The sequence below is a fragment of the Lynx rufus genome, unplaced genomic scaffold (assembly GCF_022079265.1).
Source record: "Lynx rufus isolate CCGP_SWC_20201006 ecotype Redwood Valley unplaced genomic scaffold, mLynRuf1.p SCAF_53, whole genome shotgun sequence".
Classification (NCBI taxonomy): Eukaryota; Metazoa; Chordata; class Mammalia; order Carnivora; family Felidae; genus Lynx; species Lynx rufus.
The window spans coordinates 785,938-805,216 of NW_025814871.1; the positions used below are offsets into that span (position 1 = coordinate 785,938).

General features: G+C 65.7%; 2 protein-coding genes across 4 annotated transcripts; one reads left to right on the plus strand and one right to left on the minus strand.

Annotated features, from left to right (window-relative positions):
* Positions 1–7,311: 7,311 nt before the first annotated feature.
* Positions 7,312–11,689, plus strand: PRSS57 (serine protease 57). The gene is given in 6 exon segments (XM_047100766.1): positions 7,312–7,390; positions 7,621–7,774; positions 8,195–8,339; positions 10,015–10,278; positions 11,341–11,487; positions 11,489–11,689. Coding segments are annotated over 6 exon segments (990 nt in total).
* A 1,122-nt stretch (positions 11,690–12,811) lies between these two features.
* FSTL3 (follistatin like 3) lies at positions 12,812–18,760 on the minus strand. 3 transcript variants are annotated; one of them, XM_047100780.1, is made up of 5 exons: positions 18,601–18,760; positions 17,062–17,247; positions 14,655–14,870; positions 14,066–14,293; positions 12,812–13,975 (listed from the first exon to the last, which is right to left on the minus strand). In XM_047100780.1, exons 1-5 carry the CDS (start codon positions 18,701–18,703, stop codon positions 13,920–13,922), a joined length of 789 nt encoding a protein of 262 aa, XP_046956736.1. In that variant the 5' UTR covers positions 18,704–18,760; the 3' UTR covers positions 12,812–13,919. The 3 variants fall into 3 exon arrangements, with proteins under 3 accessions (XP_046956736.1, XP_046956734.1, XP_046956735.1); XM_047100778.1 differs by having other exon boundaries at positions 12,812–14,293; XM_047100779.1 differs by lacking the exon at positions 18,601–18,760 and adding an exon at positions 17,739–18,590 and having other exon boundaries at positions 12,812–14,293.
* Between the last annotated feature and the right edge of the window lie 519 nt (positions 18,761–19,279).

Here is a 19,279-nt window from a genome sequence, read left to right on the forward strand (position 1 = left end):
GGGAGGCCTCAGGGCGGACGCGGCCCAAGTGCTTCTCCGGCAGAGCTGGGAGGCCCGGGAGGCCCGGGAGCCCCTCGCCGCCGCCTTCCTCTCCGCGCGGGGGCCGCGACGCGCCCCACAGAGGGACGGGAGATGGGGGGGAGGCCTCGCCCCTCCCTCGCCCCCCTCCCCCGGGCCCCCGAGCCTTCCACCCCCGGCCCGAGCGCGCCTACTCACTCCATCTCCACGCCGAGGTCCGGGTGGGTCCGCGATGCTGGGCGGGGGCGGGCGCCGGGCGGGCGCGGGGGCGGGGGGCTCGGGGTGGGGGGCGGCGGCGGGCCGGGCAGCGGTGGGGGGAGGCCTGGCGGGCTAAGGCCTGGCGGCCGGGGCTGCGCGGCGCGGGGGCGGCGGCACCGGCTCGGGCATCGCCCCGCGCGCGGCTGTTTATTGTCCGGGCGGCGGCGGCGGCGGCGGCGGGCGCGGGGGGTGGGCTGGGCGCGCGCGTCGCCGCCGCCGCCGCCGCCGCCGCGCGTCTTGCGCTCGCTCCCCGCGCGCTCCCTCCCGGCTCCCGGCTCCCGGCGCCGCGCCCCCTGCCGGCCGCCGCCCGCAGCCGCCGCGCCCCCCGTAGCCCGGCGCACTGGGCCCCCCGCCGCGGTCCCCGCCCCCAGCCTGGCGCCCCGGGACCCCGCCGTGCCCCCCCCCACCCGCCCCCAGCCTGGCGCACGGCCCCCCCCACCCCCCGCCGCGGTCCCCGCCCCCAGCCTGGCGCCCCGGGACCCCGCCGTGCCCCCCCACCCCGCCCCCAGCCTGGCGCACGGGGGGTGGGGGCGGTCCCCCCCGCCGCGGTCTCCGTCGCCTCCTCAGCGCCCTGGGCCCCCAGCCGCCCCCCGCCCCCACCCCGCGCCCTGCATTCCGTGTCCCCGGGCGGCCGCCTCTCCGGGCCTGCACAGACGGGGTCGCCCCTGCCCAGAGCCCGGTCTGGAGGGCGGAGACGTGGATGGGGACACGCAACCCGAGAGAAGGAGGAGTGGGACCCGGGGAGGGGGTGTCCTGGAGGCTGCTACGAGGAGCTGACGTCTCTGCCGCAGCCCGAAGGGCCGCGAGAGGCCGGTTGTGGGACGTCTTAAAGAAGAGCCGCCAGGTGTAGGGCCCGTGAGAGCGCGAGTACTGGCGCAAGGGCGGCCAGACCGGGCCGGGGAGGGTGACAGCTGCGCGCTTCCCCAGCGCTGGGCCTGGTCCTGTGGCTGGAGGACAGTCGGTAGGTTTAATCAGCCCCGCACCGCACCCCCCCCCTCCTTAGCCACACTGCAGGCCCAGGCGGCCAGAGTGAAGGAAGGGGCCGTTCAGAGACCACACAGAATGCGGCTTTGTCCTGGGGGCACTGGGGAGCCATAGCAGAGTTTAGAGCAGGAGAGGATTCAGCCTGTTTTACTTATTTTTGTGAAGGCCTTTCCTGCTGCCAAGAGGGGATTAAGGACAGCAAAGAGAGGGGGCTTGGAGGCTGGACGGATTCTGAAAGGGGAGCCAACAAGATTGCCACCAGATGGGACGTGGGATGACAAGTACTGGGGCCCCCCTGTCTTCTGGGGACCCCCTGGAAGGACACGATGGCACAGACAGGGTTGGAGAGATGACAAGGGTGACATCGGGTGGGGTTCAGTGTGAGGCCCGGCCTGGGCTAGTGGTGGGGAGGCCTGGACAGGAGGATGTGGGGAGCAGGTGCAGGTGGCCCAAAGAAGCAGCTAGATGCCCCGCTGTCTCCTTGGTCCCCCGTAGTTTGTCTTGAGTCCTTCATGATGCCAGGTGGGCCCCACGGACCCTTCGCGACGTCACCGGGTGGGCCCCACGGACCCTTCACGATGCCAGTGTCACCAGGTGGGCCCCACAGACTGGGAGTGAGGCAGGACCTGTGCCTACCAACGTGCAGACCATGGCCCCGACTTACCAGGCTGTCACGAGAACACTAGCCCCTGACCCTGAACACGTACTGGGGTCTGGAGTGGGGGGAAGTCGGTTCTTCCCTCCACTCAGCAGGGGCTCAATGAAGGGGTGGGTGTGTGCGTGTAGAAAGAAACAACCTTGAATGAGCTCTGAATGGGGAGGGACGTCGACACCTTTCCTTTTGTGGGTCTTTGCCTCTCTCTCTTTACAACGGATGTGCATCTGCTTAGCATTAAACCAGTGAGATAAAATAGCAAGCCTAGAGCAAAGAAAACAGTCCCGAGAAGCCTGGGAGCCCTGGGGTTGAGTGCCGGCTCAGCTCCGCGTATCCTGTGTGCCCTTGGGTCCGTTTCTTAACCTCTCTGGGCCTTATTTCCCCCGTCCTAGGACCGCTGGGAGGGTTGATGGAGCGAATATACACGATGCCTTGGAACAGCGTTGTTCCCACTCAGGCACATGCCCACTCAGGGCTTGGCACTTTTTCCGTAAAGGGCCAGGTAGTAAGCACTTTTCAGCATTGCGGGCCGATCTGTGTCGCAAGGACTGGACTCTGCCATCGCAGCGGGAGAGCGGCCAGAGGCAGCACACAGATGCACCCGTGGGGCCGTGTGCCAATAAAACTTTGCTTATGTAACAGGTGCCCGGCCGGCCTGACCCTGCGCTAGGGGCTCGGCAAAAGCGGGCCGTGCGTGCGTTCACCGCTACCCCCTGCCTCTGTGTCCGTCACGCCCCCAAACATGTCTCGAGCCCCTGATGCTGATAGGGTTAGGGTTGCAGAAGCCTTGTCCTCGGAGAGGGGGCGCTTTTTGTCTACTACGCAAATGATGCAAGCTTTGAGGTTTGCGTTTTGTTCAGGGCCTGGGGGGAAAGGAGAGCGTACGGATGGAGAGGGGCAGGTGACAAGCCATTCCCGTCCCTCGCCAGCCCTAAACTTCCCAGGGTGCCCGCCTCCCTCAGATCGAAAGCAAAGTCCTCCCTGAGGCTCTCGGGGTCCCCAACAGAGACCCCGACATCCCCAGACCGCTTCCAGGGGGCCAGCCCGGAGGTGGTGCCACAGGAGACAGGGAGATGAGGCAGAGACGGTGGGTGGGCATCCCCGGTGGCACATGTGGCAGGCGATGGCCGGGAGGTGGGCAGGGCGGGGTGTGCCGTGGGCCAGAGCTGCGCGGTCTCCCCAAGAGGCGGCCACATCACCCACTCCCCTCCTCTCCGCTCGGCACCCTGCAGCCCCCGTCCCAGTCCGGGGGCATGGTTACTGGACCCTCGGCCCACACCTCCCCTGGCCACTTGCACCCACCGTGTCCCTGATGACGCTCCTTCCCCCTGCTTGTCCTGGGCGCGTCCCCCCGCCACCAGGGTTCTGCCCAGCAGCCCCTGCCCTGAGCTCCTGCCCGCCCCCCGCCCCCCGCCCCACCCCCACCCCCGGACGTCCTCTGAGGCCCTGGGACTTCAGGACTCTCTCATGCCGGGCTCTGTGCCGGCCCCCAGAGCCCACCCGTCCCCTGTCACTGAGTCAGAGACGCCCTCACCTTCCCCAGCCATGACCCTAGCTTGGGTCTTGTGTCCTGTCACCCCCCGCCTCCCAGCCCCGGAGCCTCCCAGGTCTCCCTGCTTCCTCTGTGGACGCCACCGTCCCCATCAGACGCCTGCTGTGGCTCCCCAGGACCCGGCAGCCTAACCCCGGGTCCAGCTGAGCCCTGCCAAGCCCGGCCCTCCCTTCACCTCCCCCACCCGCATCCCAACATCCCGCGTTTGCACCCTCCGTGCCCACCTCCAGGAGGAACTTCCCCACTTGTCCACTGTTACTGGGTCTCCAGGCTTCCCTGTTTTAAAGCCCTACCCCCTTCCCCGTCCTTCTCTGGCCACTGTCTTACCACCTAGTACTTCTGGTAGACGACATCATCTGCTCGGTCCACCGGGCACACACTGGCCTGTCTTCCCTGCTGCTGTGTCCCCGGTGCTCAGTCAACAGCCGTGGGATGAGTGGCTTCCTGCCTCCCGCCGGGCACTGTGACCACCCCCCTGCCCCGTGGGGAGGATGGCAGGCACTATTGCAGCTGGCCGGTGGGCACCCAGCCCCTCGCTGACCCTTCGCTGGGCATCTCGAGATGCCCCAGGGTCACCTGTGCCCCAGGCCTGGGGGGGCGGGGGGCGGCTCTGGCCAGGCTGCTTTCCCCAGTGCCCTCCCCAGATGGAAATCTGGAGCCATGAAGGCAGATGAGGCGGGCAGAGGTGGTGGGGCTTGGGCCCTCAAGCCTCAGTTTACCCACTGGAGGCACGGGCTCGCTCAAGGATCCCCCCGTACGAGGCGCCCACCCCGCACCCCTTCTCTGCCAGGCCTTTAGGCGCGGGGCCAGGCAGGGTCCGCGCGAGGCAGGCACGTGCGTCGCAGCCCCACGCTCGCCAGGGCCGAGTCCTGAGAGGCGCTGCGGGGACGCGGGGTGTCGTTGGGCCTGGCGGCGGGCGCACCATCCGCGTCAAGAAATCAGACGCGGCTTCCTCGGAATGCTCGTTCAATTGAGTGAGAGAAGCGAAAGCATCGTCGAGGGACGCCTGCCGGCCTGGGCCCTCCTAAGTGCTGCTAGCGTCCCGCTAACCGCCGAGGCCCCGGCACAGGCGGGCCAGCTGGGGTCCCCGGGCCCCGACGCCGCGCCCGCCGTCTTCTGGGAAGATTGTGAGCTTTATCTCCCGTTTCCCGTGGCTCCAGACACACCCCCACCCCCTCTCCTCGCCGCGAGGACCTCTCCTACCACCCTGCTGCCGCCGAAAGGGGCTGTGCGCCCCCCGGGCTGAGGGGTGAACGGATGCGCGCACCCTCAGGGCTGGGGCCGCCGGACCTGGGTAGACTGGGCCTGCTCGTGGGACGGCCCTGGGAGCTCCAGCTTCCGAAGGTAAGGGAGACGGGAGCATTCGAGGTCTGACGGAGCCACCGGCTCTGGCCGCGTGGGCCCTGGGTCCCCTCTGCACGTCATCAGAATCTACGTGCGCCCCCGGGGAGGCTGGGTTCTCGGCACCCGATCCAAGCTCGCTCAGGAGAAGAAATCCATCTGACCGTGAGCTAATCTCCTCGACGTACAAAGAGCTCCAACAGATCCGTGACGAAAGTAAGCGTTCAGTAAAGGGAGCTGTCGTTATCATCACCGTCATTGTCACCATCGTCGTGGCTGAGCCTGCTCTGACCAGGAAAGCCACCCAAATTTTCTGCGGGAAGACCCTTCAAGGACTGAAGTCCAGAGCTGTGGTGTCGGACCCTGTGCTGGGCAGCCCAGACAAGTCAGGCTCCCCTCTCTGGGCCTCAGTTTGGGAAACGGAAACACTGACCCCTGACGCGCTCCTCGGGGCTTTGGGAAGCTCGCTTGTTTGACCAGGAAGGACGGTTATTTGTTTCATAATCTTTCACCGGATGGGAAGGAAACAGGCCCGGCTGTGGGCAGAATCAGCCGTCGGCAGAGGCAACAGGGGCCGGCCTGAGGCCGCAGCCCTGACCCCCTACTTCCCTCGCTGTGTGACCTTGGCCAAGGCAGTCGCCCTCTCTGCGTATCGGTTTCTCCATCGGTCACGGGGGTACAAACGATGCCGACCACCTCAGGTTGTAGGACCGAACGGGACCCCTGCAGCTTTGGGCCATGCCCCCCCCCCCCAGCGCCTCAGGAGGAGCGTGGCCAGGGGGACTGACTGAGGTCTGGGGCCCCAGAGCAGACAGGGCCCCACGTGGCCCCTCACGGAAACGGCCACCGCAGGGCTCTGGGTGGCCACATGGGGTCTGACGCTGGCAGAAACAACCGTGACGCTGACCTTGTGGTTTCTTCCCGCGGGTTCTCCCGGCCGTGCCGGTTCCCGCCGGCTGGTCTGACGGGTCACCACGGACATGGTGGCTTAGCGAGACATTCACTTAGTACCTGATCAGTGGGCCTCACGGGGCTCAAACCCAGACGGGCCGGGGGCCTCCTCCAGGCCAGCTGGTTCCCCCTCACCCCGCTGCTTTCGCGGCTCTGGACCTTGTCTGTGAAATGGGGTGATGACACACACGGACCGGGTGGCGCTAAGTGCGGCCCCAAAGACGTCCCTGTCCCGGTCCCGGGACCAGGCACCTGTCATATCACCAGGCGGGGGTGACCTGGGGGCTCGGGGGGCCCAGTGTCCTCACGAGGTCCTCACGAGAGGGAGGCAGAGAGCCGGGCGGACCCCGTGCTGCTCTGGAAGCTGGAAAGGGGGGAGACGGGGCTCCCTGGGGCCCTGGGGGGAGCAGCCCTGCCCACGCCTGGGTGTCAGGACTTCTGAGCCCAGAGCTGTCAGAACCGGTGTGTGGTGACGGGTCCCAGCGGCCCCGGGAGGTCACACAGACATGCCAGGCAAGTTCGAGTCTGGGCAGCATCTGGGGGTGCGGTCACAGGCTCCCGACTCGCAGGGACCCTGAGAGGTGGTACCATAGGGGGCACAAGTCGGTGCCCCACTGAGACCTCTTCGTGGCGTCCCGGGAGCTGGGTGAGTTCACTTCCCAGCCGTGCTGCTGCGGCCGCGCACCATGGGGAGGCTGGGTGAGCGGCCGGGGCCTAAGGGAGGGGTGGGGACGGGCTGCGGGTCTGGGGGCTCCAGCCTTAGCGCCCTGTCCCCACACCCCCCAAAACAGAAACCTCAGCCCCCTCGGTGTGGGCCCACAGCCCGCGACACCGGAACCTGCCCGCCGGCCTCCAGCATCACATGGCCTCACCTACTGCCCTGTGATGGCCAGCCGGACGGCCACCACCCCGGCTCCGCGAGGTGGCCTGGCCGGCAGAGTGGGAGGGGCACCTGGGGCGGGGGCCTCGGTCGCTGCCACACTCCTACCTCCAGCTCCCGCCAGAGGCTGTATACAGTAGGCGCTCGGTAAGTGCAACAAAGGCAGCAACCATCTCAGGGCTTTCCGGGGAACTCGCAGCCCTGAGGTCGGTGCCGGAGTTGCAGAGGGGGAGCAGGTGGCAATGGGGCCAGACCCCGTCCGGCTGGAGAGGCGGCCCCACACGCCCAGGAGGCAGCTGGGGGCACGATGCCTGTCGGCCGGGTCCTGGCCGCTGCAGGAAGCTCCCTGCACGTGCTCCGTGGGCAGATGCCGGATAAACCGAGGCACGGGGCGGTAAGTGGCCTCTGGGGTCACCTCCGGGCCCTGCAGAGCCAGGCTTCGCCCCAGGCGGGCAGTTCCTAGAGCCGCGCGCTCGTCCCCTCGCCGCCCTGCGTCCTGGCCTCCTGGACGGCTGGGACCGTCAACGGCCCGAGGCCTCCCAGAGGCGCCAGCACCGAACTGGGCGTTGCTGGTGTGGCCTGGCCGACCTCCCACCACAGGCCACAGCCAGGTTCCCCCTTTCCGGGCCGTGTCCCGCAGAGCTCTGAGGGAGCCACCAGCCGGTGACAGCCATGGGGCCCCAGGCGAACGAGCTGGGCCGCCTGCTGCTGGCAGTGTCTGTGGCGCTCACGCTGCCTACGGGGCCCCCAGGTAAGAGCCCCCGACCCCGTGCAGCTACTCAGCCCTCTGGGTCGCTGCCCCTCTCGGCCTCAGCTGGGACTGGGGGCCGGGGTGGAGGCCCAGGCCCAGGGTTTTCTGGAGTCCGGGCTCCCTCCCGGCACGCTCGAGGACCTCGTCCGGGCGCCTCGCCCCCACCCGACCCCCACCCCGGCAGGTGCCGGAGCCGCTCGCATCACCCCTCTGTCCCGCCCCTCCTGCAGGCTCCCGGGGAGCCCGGATCATCGGGGGCCACGAGGTGAAGCCCCACTCCCGGCCCTACATGGTGTCTGTGGCCTTCGAGGGCCAGCACCACTGCGGAGGCTTCCTGCTCCGCTCCCGCTGGGTGGTCTCCGCGGCCCATTGCTTCAGCCACAGGTGAGCCCACCCCGGGGGCCGCCCCCGCCGCTGCCACTCGGGCCCCAGGCCCCCGGCTCCGGACGGCAAGGGGGGGCTCGGCGAGAAGAGTGTGTGAGAGCGACGTCGTGGCCACAGCCGGGGTTGCAGCCCTGGGTCCGCTCCGGGTTTCCTGTTGAATAACCACGGCGTTGCCACGGAAAATATTGGGGGTGATGTTGTAACTGAGGGGGGCGCTGTAAGAAACGTAGGCAGTATCGCCCGCGTTCTAAGTACCTCGTGATAATATGTATTAACGTTAATAGCGCGCCTATCTAGGTGAAGGCTGTAATTGAGGTGGGAACGGAAATAAACGTAATTATGGTCGTGGGGCCGCACCCCGTTCTGCAGACGGGGACGCCGAGACCCCAGGCTCGCTCTCAGTTGCCCCTCCCCCTGCAGGGACTCCCGAATGGGCCTGGTGGTGCTGGGGGCTCACGTCCTGCACAGCTCGGAGCCCACACGACAGGTGCTGGGCATCTCCACCGTCGTCAGGCACCCGGACTACCAGCCCACCACCCACGCCAACGACATCTGTCTACTGCAGGTGAGCCTTGGGGGGCACCGGACGCGGGTCTGGCCCGTCCCTGGCCACCCCCACATGTTTTAAAAACAGCTGTAAGGTCCTGTGAGCACCCGAGTCAGATTATGTCCCGCCTCTGCCCTCTGTGCCTCCCACATGGCCCCCTCGGTGCCCCCTGGGGGCAGACTGAGCCATCGGTGTTGCCCCCATGCCCCCTACGCCCGGGCCTTTGCACTGGCTGCGTCCCCTCCAGGGCGCCGTTCCCCCAGACACCGCATGGCTTTGTCCCTCCACCCTTCCCAGTCTTCCCTCGAAAGTGCCCTCCTCTGGGGCCTCCCTCGAGAAGCCCCGGTCACCTGCCCTCCCCCGGCCCCCCCATCTCCCCATCCCGTCCCTCTGTCCCAACTTCCTTGTGTCCCCCACAGCTGAAACCATTTGCTTCTTCACCAACGTTCACTGCTTCCTCCTCCAGACGTGGAGCGCAGGGATTTTTCTCTCCTTATGGCCGTTTGTAGCGCACGGCAGGCCCCGGTGTTCACGCTGAAAGGGGAAGCGCGTGAGACTCTAGGACACCAGATACTCTAGTCGCTGCCCCCCAGGCCCTTTGCGGGGTTTCCGGGCAGGAAGTGGCTCCTTCCCTCCCTGCCCACACAGGTGCGTCCTTTCTGAGCGCCCCCCCCCCACCCCTGCCTGCCTGGGGTCGCCCCCCGCAGGACGCTCAGGTGCCCCAAATTCAATTCCAGGGGCCCCCAGGGCTCCGTTTTCAAGGGAAAACACCTCAGGCCTGCTGTCCAAATGTGGTGAAAGGTCAAAACAGAGATGCTCAGCGTAACAGAAATAGGTTCCTGGGAACGAGAGGGTTGGGGGCGGGGGCTGTTCTCCAAGCAAAATGAAAAGGGGGCAGCGAGTATCCGCGGCCAAAGCTGCCATGTGGGTTTTGCTCATCTGTGAAACCCCAAAACCTGGTGCCCACAGCTCTGGTCACCCGTCCCGTTATGCAGCTGGGGAAACTGAGGCTGGGGTACGGTCAGGATATGGCCACGGTTAGGGAGTGAGTACCAAAACCAGGGGCCTGAGTCATTCATCCCATAAACGCTGACTGAGCGCCCACCAGCTGTTTTGGGCCCTGGACACCCCAGGGCCGGTCCCCTTAGAGCTTCCGGTCCAACTCGGTGGCAGCTGGGTAAATCGGCCTTGGCAGGGGCACATGGAACCCGGAGGAGGCTCCTGTCCTATCCTGGGAGTCTAGGAAGACTCCCTGGAGGAGGTGGCATCTAAGCTGAGACCTGAAGGCTGGATAGGGAGGGTGTTCCGGCGGGGTGCGGGGGGGAGTGGGGGTGGGGTGGTGGGGACCAGGGAATGACAGTAAATTCATTCTGGGTAGAGGGGAGGGCTGAATGGTGAGCCAGGACGTATTGTCCCAGGAACAATGGGGAGCCATGGGAGAGCTTGCGAGCAGGGGAGATGCTGGTTGGAAGGACACCGCTGGCAGCGGGGGAGGCCAGCGTCCTGGTCTGAACGGGTGAGGCCTGATGGGCAGGCCCGCGTGGCAGCAAGAGGCTTTCCTGAGCCTCACGGCAGCGGCTGCTGACTTCTCGCCATGAGGCCACAAAGAGCCAAGGCGTCGTGATGGGTAAACTGAGGCAGGAGCACTGATGGGTGGTCGGGGGTAAACCCAAACGCAGCGGTCTCTCTGCAGCTCAACGGCTCTGCCATCCTGGGTCCTGCGGTGGGGCTGCTGAGGCTGCCACGGAGAGACGCCACGCCACTCAGGGCGGGGGCACGCTGCCGGGTGGCTGGCTGGGGCTCTGTATCCGATTTCGAGGACCTGCCACCCGGGCTGATGGAGGCCGAAGTCCGCGTGCTGGGCCTGGACGTCTGCAACAGCTCCTGGAAGGGCCAGCTGAGCCCTGCCATGCTCTGCACCCACAGTGGGGACCGCCGGAGGCGTGGCTTCTGCTCGGTGAGACACTGGGTCCCCACCCTACCTTCCTGCAATATGGGCAAACCGAGGCCCACAGACAGGGTTAGAGAAGGCAGAGGCTTGGGAACTAAGTCCTTAAGCTCACCTTTGACCAGATGAAGCCTCACTGAGACCCTGGAAGGACAAAGACTTTTCCGAGGTCACAGGGCTGTCACGTACAGCTGTGCAGATCGCGCATCGCACAAAGGGCTACAGATTTGTGTATTTATAAGCAGCGTTCAGTAGGGCGCAGTAACAGATCTCCGTCAAGGAGTTCCTGCTCCGGAGACCCTGCGTGGACTCTGGGCAACCCTGGCCCTGGTGCCGAGGGAGAAACAACCTGGAGGGTTTTTTTGTTCCTGGCAAGAGAGTGATTCAAAACAGATTCTGGAGTCCAACCGCATGGGTCCAAATCCAGCCTGTGACACTTCCCAGGTGTGTGGCCTTGGAAAAGTCACCTCACTTTTCTGGACCTTTCTTTACCTGTAAAACTGCCACACTAATAGTACCTACTTCCTAGGGTCAGAGGTGATTTCAGATTACAGTTAGGGTGATACAACTGGGAAGGGGAGAGGAGGGGAGGAAGCGGGAATTTTAGGGTGAGTATTCAGGAAGGCTTCTCAGAGGAGAGCACCTTTTGAGCTGAGACTGGAAGGAGGCTTGAGGAGATCTGAGGGAAGGCATGCCAGGCAGAGACACCCATCACAGGGCTGCCATGTACAGCTGTGCAAGTTGTGTACTGCACAAAGTATTGCAGACTTGTATGTCTATACCAGCAGTGTCCAATGGGGGCAGTAACAGGTCTCAGGGATATGGAAAAGCCCAGAGGCCAGACCAAGCTTGGTTTGCTTCAGGAACAGCCCAGAAGGCTGGTGGGGCAGGAACCTAGGGAAGGGAGTGCAGACAGATGGGTGGGGGCTAGATGCTCAAGTCCCTTGAAGGCTGTAAGTTTAGTTTTTGCTGGAGGAGCGCTAGGAAGCCTTGGAAGGGTTTCGAGGCAGGGAGGCCAGGGAAAGAGGCCCAGAGATGGACCCCTGACCTTGCCTTTCCCTCCACCCCCAGGCGGACTCTGGGGGACCCCTGGTGTGCAGGAACCGGGCACATGGTCTGGTCTCCTTCTCTGGACTCTGGTGCGGCGACCCTAAGACCCCTGATGTGTACACGCAGGTGTCTGCCTTCGTAAGCTGGATACAGGATGTGGTTCGAAGGCCCAAACGGGCCCCAGCCCAGTCCCCTGCCCGGGACCGCTGGGTTCAGGAGTTGCCTGAACCACAACGGCACGGGGTACACAAATGAGGTGGTAAATGACTCGGGTAGCTCCTGCCTGGAAATTCCATGGCTGGGGCGGGGCATCCGTGGGCCCCCAAACTCCAGGAAGCCCGCTGTATCCGTGGGGTGGAGCGTGGGGTAGAGAGGGCATCGGTTCCAAATGCAAAGGGCCAAAATGACCAAATAAAATGTTAACTGAATAACCAGACACGATGGTTCACCTCCAGGGCCCATCCACGATCCTTCGAGTTTCTGTCTCAGCGAGGCCAAGGGTCTGGCTCGGCCACGGCCTCCCTGACACCGTGAGCTGCTTGCTCAGAGGCGACCCAGGCCCCTCCCCGCCCTCCTCACCACCGGCCCTTCTGGATTTACCGACCCCCACCCGACAGCCTGCACTCGGGACAGCCTCTTGGCCTTTGCCCGAGCAGTGGCCCAGCCTAGCACATCTCTCCCTCGGCCTCCAGCTAACCACACCCAGGCATAGATGGGGAAACCAATGGGGATGGGGGGGGGGTCTCCTGGTCCTCTGTGTAGAGTCTCAGGCTGGCCTGGCCCCACGTGAAGTCTGTTATTCACTGAAGAAAGTGCTGGCATATGGCCATGTCTGGGTAAGTCCCAGCTGGTGTTATGGTCGTCGTATTATTTTTTTTTTTTTAATTTTTTTTTTCAACGTTTATTTATTTTTGGGACAGAGAGAGACAGAGCATGAACGGGGGAGGGGCAGAGAGAGAGGGAGACACAGAGTCGGAAACAGGCTCCAGGCTCTGAGCCATCAGCCCAGAGCCCGACACGGGGCTCGAACTCACGGACCGCGAGATCGTGACCTGGCTGAAGTCGGACGCCCAACCGACTGCGCCACCCAGGCGCCCCTCGTCGTATTATTTTTAACGGTGTTATGGCGACCATCACACCCCCAGCCCTTCCAGGCCGGGCCTCTGTTTCTGGAGCCTAAACCCGGTGGCTTCTCCGGAGTGCCCTAAGCCACCTTGGCTGCCTCTTCTGTCTCCTGCCCTACGGAGGCTTGCTTTCTCCCCCCGGCCTCACCCTGCACCTCACCTACCTCAGCCCTCTCCCTGGCTGCCGCCCACTGCCCAGAGGTGGACGCTGAGGCCCAGAGACAGAAGGCATCTCCCCCAGATGCTCCCAGAGCCCCCCACTCACCACCCTCACAGCCCCCTAGGCTTCCGACTGGGTAGAAGCACTAGCAAGAGGAGAGTGCACAGAGGCTGAGAGAGAGGCAAACCAAGGCTCGGACACTCCAAAGTGGCTTTTTATAGTCTTTATTTCTTTGGTGAGGCAGGACCCCAGGGTGCGGAGGTGGCCTCAAGGGCACTTTTCTGGGTGTCACAGGTAAGGCACTTCCGAGGGGCCAGGAGAGGATGAAAACAACTGGCCCCTGCACGGCTCACTGCAAACTCGGGGAGGTGGGCTCCTGCCTGTTGGGCCCCCCACGTCCGGTCTGAGCCTCTGCCACATGCAGACACGGGGAGGTGACACTGAGCAAACAGGAGGCAGCGACCCTGCCCAGAGCCAGCATCTGGCAGGTGTCAAAACTCCCGGCCGGCTGGTGGTGGAGGTGGGTCCACCTGGAAACTGGGCTTAGAGGCTTGGCCAAGGCAAGTCTCATGGGACCGAGGGGTCCTGGTCCGGACCTTCCCTTCGGATGGCGCAGCAGGGACGAGGGGTGCCGCTAAGACATACAGCTCTAGGAGGCAGGGTGTGCAGTCGGCCTTGGCACACAGACCCCACGGTGGGTGAGCAGGGGCTCTTTGTGGGCCCCGCTGGGTCCCGCCCAAAGTGCACTGGGCACCACGACACATAGTGCTCTCTTCTGGCCTCTCCCACCCCAGGAGACACACTGGGCTCTTCTCAGGAGCCACCACAGGACGTCCTGGGGAAATGGAAATGGAGGCACTGGGAAGGTAGGGCCTGGAGTCCTTGAGCTGCTTGTGGACAGTGGCTGCTTCCTTGGCCTATCTGGGGCCTGGGCAGGTTCTGCGGCTCATTTATACACATCCGGGCTGTGGACCCCTTCGTTACTCCCAGCCTGCGGTCTAGAAGGCAGGGGTGCCTCTTCATGAATTGCTGGCAGGCAATCCCCAGCCCTCTCCGTGGTGACCATAATTTAAGCTAACCCCTAGAGCAGAAGCATGGGGTCCTGCTGCCTGGAGTGGGAGCCCCACCTACCAGCCCCACTCCCAGGCCCCCTTCCCCCAATCCTTCCAAGGTATTGTCAGGGGGCTCCAGGGCTCCTCCTAAGTGGTCCCGGCCCAGGCTCTGGGGAGTGTCCACGGGACATAAATTAGACTCGGCTGTGGCAATAAATAAAACGGGGAGGCCTTGAACGCCAGGCCCAAGCCGGCCCCACGGGCTCACACGAAGTTCTCCTCCTCCGACTCCGACTCCGCATCCGACGGCTCAGGGGTGCCTGAAGGGCGGGAGGGACGAAAAGAAAAGTGGGGGCGCGGAGAGGGGCGGGAGGTTGGGCCCCACCGCTGCTCCCCGCTCCGCGCCACACCTGCACAGCTGCCCGGGTGGCGCACGCCGATGGAGCGGCCCAGGAAGCAGGTGGCCTGGCGGAGGTGACACGAGGACATGTAGGTGACGTTGTTGTTGCCGCAGAGCTCCTGGCCGGGGCTGGAGGGCGCGGGACAGGGCGCCGCGCGACACACCACGCAGTGAGCGCTGCCGGTCTGGTCCACCACGCACGACTGCGGGCGCGGGCACATCACGTGCGCGCACGACTCTGCGAGCGGGGAGCCGGGACCGGTCAGGGGCGGGGGCCAGCCCGCCGCAGGTCCCACCCGCAGGCCCCGCCCCCGGCCGCGCCGGAAGCCACACCCCTTCCGCGCGCCCCGCCCACTCTCGTTCCACACCCAGGCCCCGCCCCTCCGGTTGCACCCGCAAGCCCCTCCCTGAGTCACGCACCCCAATCTCGCACCCCATGTGAGCCTCCCTTCCCGAAACCCCACCCCGCTTTTCCTCATTCCGACCGACCCCGGCAGAAGACCCAATCCGGCGGCGCTGTCCCTTCGCTAGGCCCCTCCCTCAGAGCGCCGCCAGGCCCCGCCCCCCGCAGGCCCCGCCCCCACCCCGCCCTCACGTACTGCGGCAGCGTCCTGGGTACATGACGCGCAGGTCCGGGTGGCCGCGGCAGCGCGCGGCGCGCAGCTCGCACTCGTCGCGGTAGGTGGCGCCGTCGGAGCCGCAGACCTGCAGGCGCGCCGGGAGCCCAGCGCAGTCGGGCGCGCACTCGCAGCGCGGGCGGCCCCCCTGCATGCGGCACGTCTTGCCGGGGCCGCACTCCACGCCCTCGCACGAATCTGCGGACACAGGGCACGCGCGCGTGGTGGTGGTGGTGGTGGCGGTGGTGGCGGTGGCGGTGGTGGTGGTGGAGAGGTGCGTGGCCGAGGCCGGGCGTCCTCGGAGCCCACGGCACCCCCGTCCCTGCTCTGACGCCGGAGGCCGGGCGGGAGTCCGGGAACCCCGGAGAGGACGACTGGTTCAGAGTCTGGGTGCGGGATCCGTTGGGGACGAGATCAGCCACGGTCCCGGTGGACCGGGAGTCGAGGCTGCGCCTGGGCTTGGGGTTCTGTCTGGAGTTGGGGCTCGGAGCGGGCGGGAGTGGGTTGTTTCCGCTCGGTTCTGGGGGTCCAGGAACGAGCTTCCAGTACCCAGTCCCGGTGTCGCTCCGCAGCTGGGCCACCCGCTGGGGCTGGCGTCCGTTCCCTGATTTACGCGCGGTTATGGGAAGGCCGGCGCGGGGCCCGGCTGCGTCATCAGAGGGGGGCCCCACCCCGTCCAGGAGCGGGCCTGGGGAGGACCGGCCGCGTCTGTTCCCCGGGCCTGCCAGGACCAACCCAGAGGAGCCGTCGGGGAGGGTGGGGCGTTGGCACCTGGCCTGAGGCTCATTTTCTGGGGAGGGGGCTTCCCACATCCCGAGCCCAGTGAGCCCAGGGGATACCCCTCCCCGCCAGCCCTATTTCTCAGGCAGGGAAACAGGTCTGGCCAGGGCAAGTCTCTCCCTGGGGTCTTCGCTCCCCGCCCCCCCCCCCAGACCTATTACTGCGCTGCTCCTCTCACAGGCCCTCCCAGGCTGCTTGCGGTCTCTCAACCACCCCTAGGAGGTGATGACACTTCATTAGCATTTTACAGAAGGGGGAAATCGAGGCCCTGTCACAGCTGTGAGTGGAGGAGAGCCAGGGGCCCCTCAGCATGAGAATTCCAGGCCAGGCCCCAGATGGAACCCCCCACCTCTGTTGCTTGTGGACCTGGAGGGCAGACTTGAGCTCTTGAGTTCAGCCTCAGTTTCCCTGTGTGGAAGTGAGGCTGACTGGGGTACCCACCTTACAGGCGGAGCATGAGCATAAAATGAGCTGGTGCACTGGTGCCCCCAACCAGGCAGAGGCAGGGCATGTGGGCCGCACCTGGGCACCTCCCACGCTGCCTGCCCACACACACATCTGGAAACGCTCCCCCTGGGAGGCTTCACAAGCAGAACGGAAGTGGGAGAACTGAGTTCCCTTCCCCAAGGCCAGATGAGATGTGGTGGTGGTGGTGGGGGGGGGGGGGGGTGATCTGGACCTTCTCATGCCCAGGCCAGGCACTTTTTGAAGTCTGTCCTCCCCCTGCCAGAACCCAGAGTAGGTTCTGGAGGGAGCCAGCCAGGGCACATGGCAGTGAGTCCAAGACCACCCAGCCAGGCCGAGCGGGGATTAATCACATCCCAGTGGCCAGCTGGGCTCTGCGCTTGGCCCTCAGCTCCAGCCTCCTCCCTGCTCCCCTGCCCTGACCCCACCCACTAGGGCCTGATCCCATACTTTCTCCATCTGGCAAACTCCTAATCACACTCCAACACCCTGGTCCTAATGCCCACTTCCTTCAAGCCATGCCTCACACTACCTCTGGGCCCTTGCAGGTTCAGCCCCGGCCAGAGAGGCCTGGGAGGACCCCCAACCCCTTCTCCAGAGCAGAGAATATGTCTTGGCTTATTCACTCAATCATTCTGCCTTCAAAGAGCTCCTAGGCTGAAGAAAGAGGCAGCATTTCTCAGAACACGATCCAGGAGGGACACGCTTATGAAACATGCATCTGTGGCCCCACCACAGATCGCTGGAATCTGGGGTGATGGGAAGATCAAGTGTTTGGGAGCACTGACTGTGGAGTCACAAACCCAAGTGGCCAGTTAGGAAAATCCATGTTCCTAGGACTTGGGTGTGAGTCGGGTATACCAGGTGGGGTGCAGCTGGGAAAGGCCATCCAGGCAGAGGGCTCAGCATGGGCAAGGGCCTAGCGGCTAGAAACCAAGCTGGGGAGTCCTCCAAGCTTCTTCCTGAATCCTCAACAGAGGGAGGCTGAGGCCTGGAACCTCAGGTCCCCTGTCTCTCTCCGAGCCCCGGGTCCCCCCACAAACAGCCTTCCTAACAGCCATACCCCCAAGGTGGGGAGCTCATTCGCAGCTGCCCCACCTGCTGCGCGGTGACCCTGACCCGTGGCTGATGCCCAGGAGCTCACCTTTGCAGGGGAGGCAGTGGACAAGGCCCAAGAAGCCCAGAAGGCTGATCTTGTTCCCCGGGTGAGTGAAGTTGGACCAGGCGGTGTCAATGTTGCTGGTGGCACAACACTCGGCTTGGCTCACGTCAGTCTGCAGCACCAGACTGCAGGTGGCCTCTCGGCCCTGCTGGAGCCAGCAGACGCCGCCTGTGGACGAGGGGGACAGCGACCACTGGACCAGAGGTGCCCTCCTATGCCGCTCCCAACGCCCAGGCCTTCCACCCAGCTCCCCACCCACGGGGGATGCATACAGTTGGTGCTCGGTGATTACACAGGGGATGATTTTGCTCCCAACTTGGGAAGGAGGGGCAGAGACCTGCACAGGTGCTCCCATCCCAGCTCCGCTCTCGATCCCTCTGGGATTCTTCCTCCTCTCTGAGCCCCACCCCACACACAACCCTCACTCTTGGTGGGAAGCTCTCCCTACCCCTCCCCCGACCTTGCTCCAGGCCCCCAGGCCCCCAGGCCCAGGCCTGGCGTCCTGCCCAACCAGTCAAACACTCAGAGCTCGACATGCCGGGGTCAGTGGGCCCTGGAGCCCCCTCTCCGCCTCTGCCCTCTGTCTAGACAGGGCCCGAGGGCACGCAGAGCCCCCCTCGCCCAGCAGCCCCCCCTTGCCTGGCCCGCCTCTTACTCACTCCAACTTGGGAACATTCTCCTTGCATGAGCTCACATCTCCCTGGGGACACGGCCTTCGGGGAGGGGGCTCAGCTCTCCCCTTCGTGCGGGGCTGGGGTGGGGCTGCCGGGTGGGGTCGGAAGGCAGATAGCCCTCAATCCCTTCCCCCTTAAATGGGGGCGGGAATGGCCCCGGCCCCCATCCCCGGGAGCTTGCTGGTTCCTTTCAGGGGGCAGCTCTGGGAACTCAGCACTCTGGCACCCGGCTTCTAAAAGGAGAAACTGAGGCCAGCGGTGGGGATATTCCTTGCCTGGCGTCCCCTAACAAGTGGCAGGTACGGGACTCCAATGGCCCGTCTGCCTAAGCCAAAGCTGGGGAGGATCTGACACTTCCGGTGGAGGTCCTGGGGCCTGCCACCCCCCCTCCCCCCAACCCACTCCCGCCTCTCTGGGGCTTCAGGACATAGATGGTTCCGGTTCGAATCCTGACTTGGCCACCGACGGGCTGTGTGACTGCGCCTCAGCTCCCCCATCCGGAAAATGGGCGTGAGAGTACACACATTAGTGGGCTATCACATGAATTCAAGGAGGCGAGAGGTAGACACTAAGCGCTCAATAAATGTCAGCCGTCATCGAGACGACCACTCTTGACAATTGTGAAAGGGAGTCACGTCTGCTCTGCTGACCTCCTGGTGACCCTCCTTCAGGCCCTTTGGGGCTGGGGGAGGGGAGCCCCAAACCCTCCCGGACTGAACCTGAGGAGGCCGCCCGATCAGCGGCTAGCACGGCCGCCGTGCCCCCAACGTCTCCCCCAAGGCCCGCATTCCGGGCAGGCCCACGTGGGTGGCCCACCCCGCCCGCCCCTTCCGGCCGCCCCACTCACCGGGCGCGGGGTCCCCCGAGCCCACGGAGCCCACGAAGCCCACGGCCCAAGCCAGGGCCCCCCAGGGCAGTGGCCACAGTGGCCCCGGCGTCCCGGGACGCATGGCGGACGCAGAGACGGCGGCGGCCCCCGCGTCGGAGGCGCGGGCGGGCGGGCGGGCTGGCGGCTGGGAGGGCGGCGGCACCGACTTCCCAGCGCGCCGCGGCCGGGCGCTCCCTATAAAGGTCCCGCTGGCTGCGGGCGGGGCCGGGCCGGGGCGGGGCGCGCACGGTGTGTGCAGGGGCTGGGCCTGGCCACCCCGAGGGCAGCTGCGCGGGGGGGGGGGGGGGGGGGGGGCGGGAGTGCGACCCTGGAGCCCGAGAACTCGCCCGGGAAGGTGTCCCCGTGGCCGGGGCGAGAGGGCCAGCCTGGCCCCTGGCGTGAGTTCCGGGGCTCACCGCGCGTTTGGGGAGGTGGGGTCTTCGGCCGGAGGGCTGTGGCTGAGCTCGCCGGGGACCCACGGGGAGCCGGCCTACGGTTCCGTGTCAGCCGCGTCGTGGCTTGCTTGCGGTCGCTCGCTCACGTGGCGCCCCCAGACTCATCCCCGCCCCGGTGCGCCCACACACTTCCGGAGACCTGAGTCCCGGCAACGCCCACTCGCACCCCGGGGCCCCCACCTGGCCGCTGGAGCCCTTGGGCA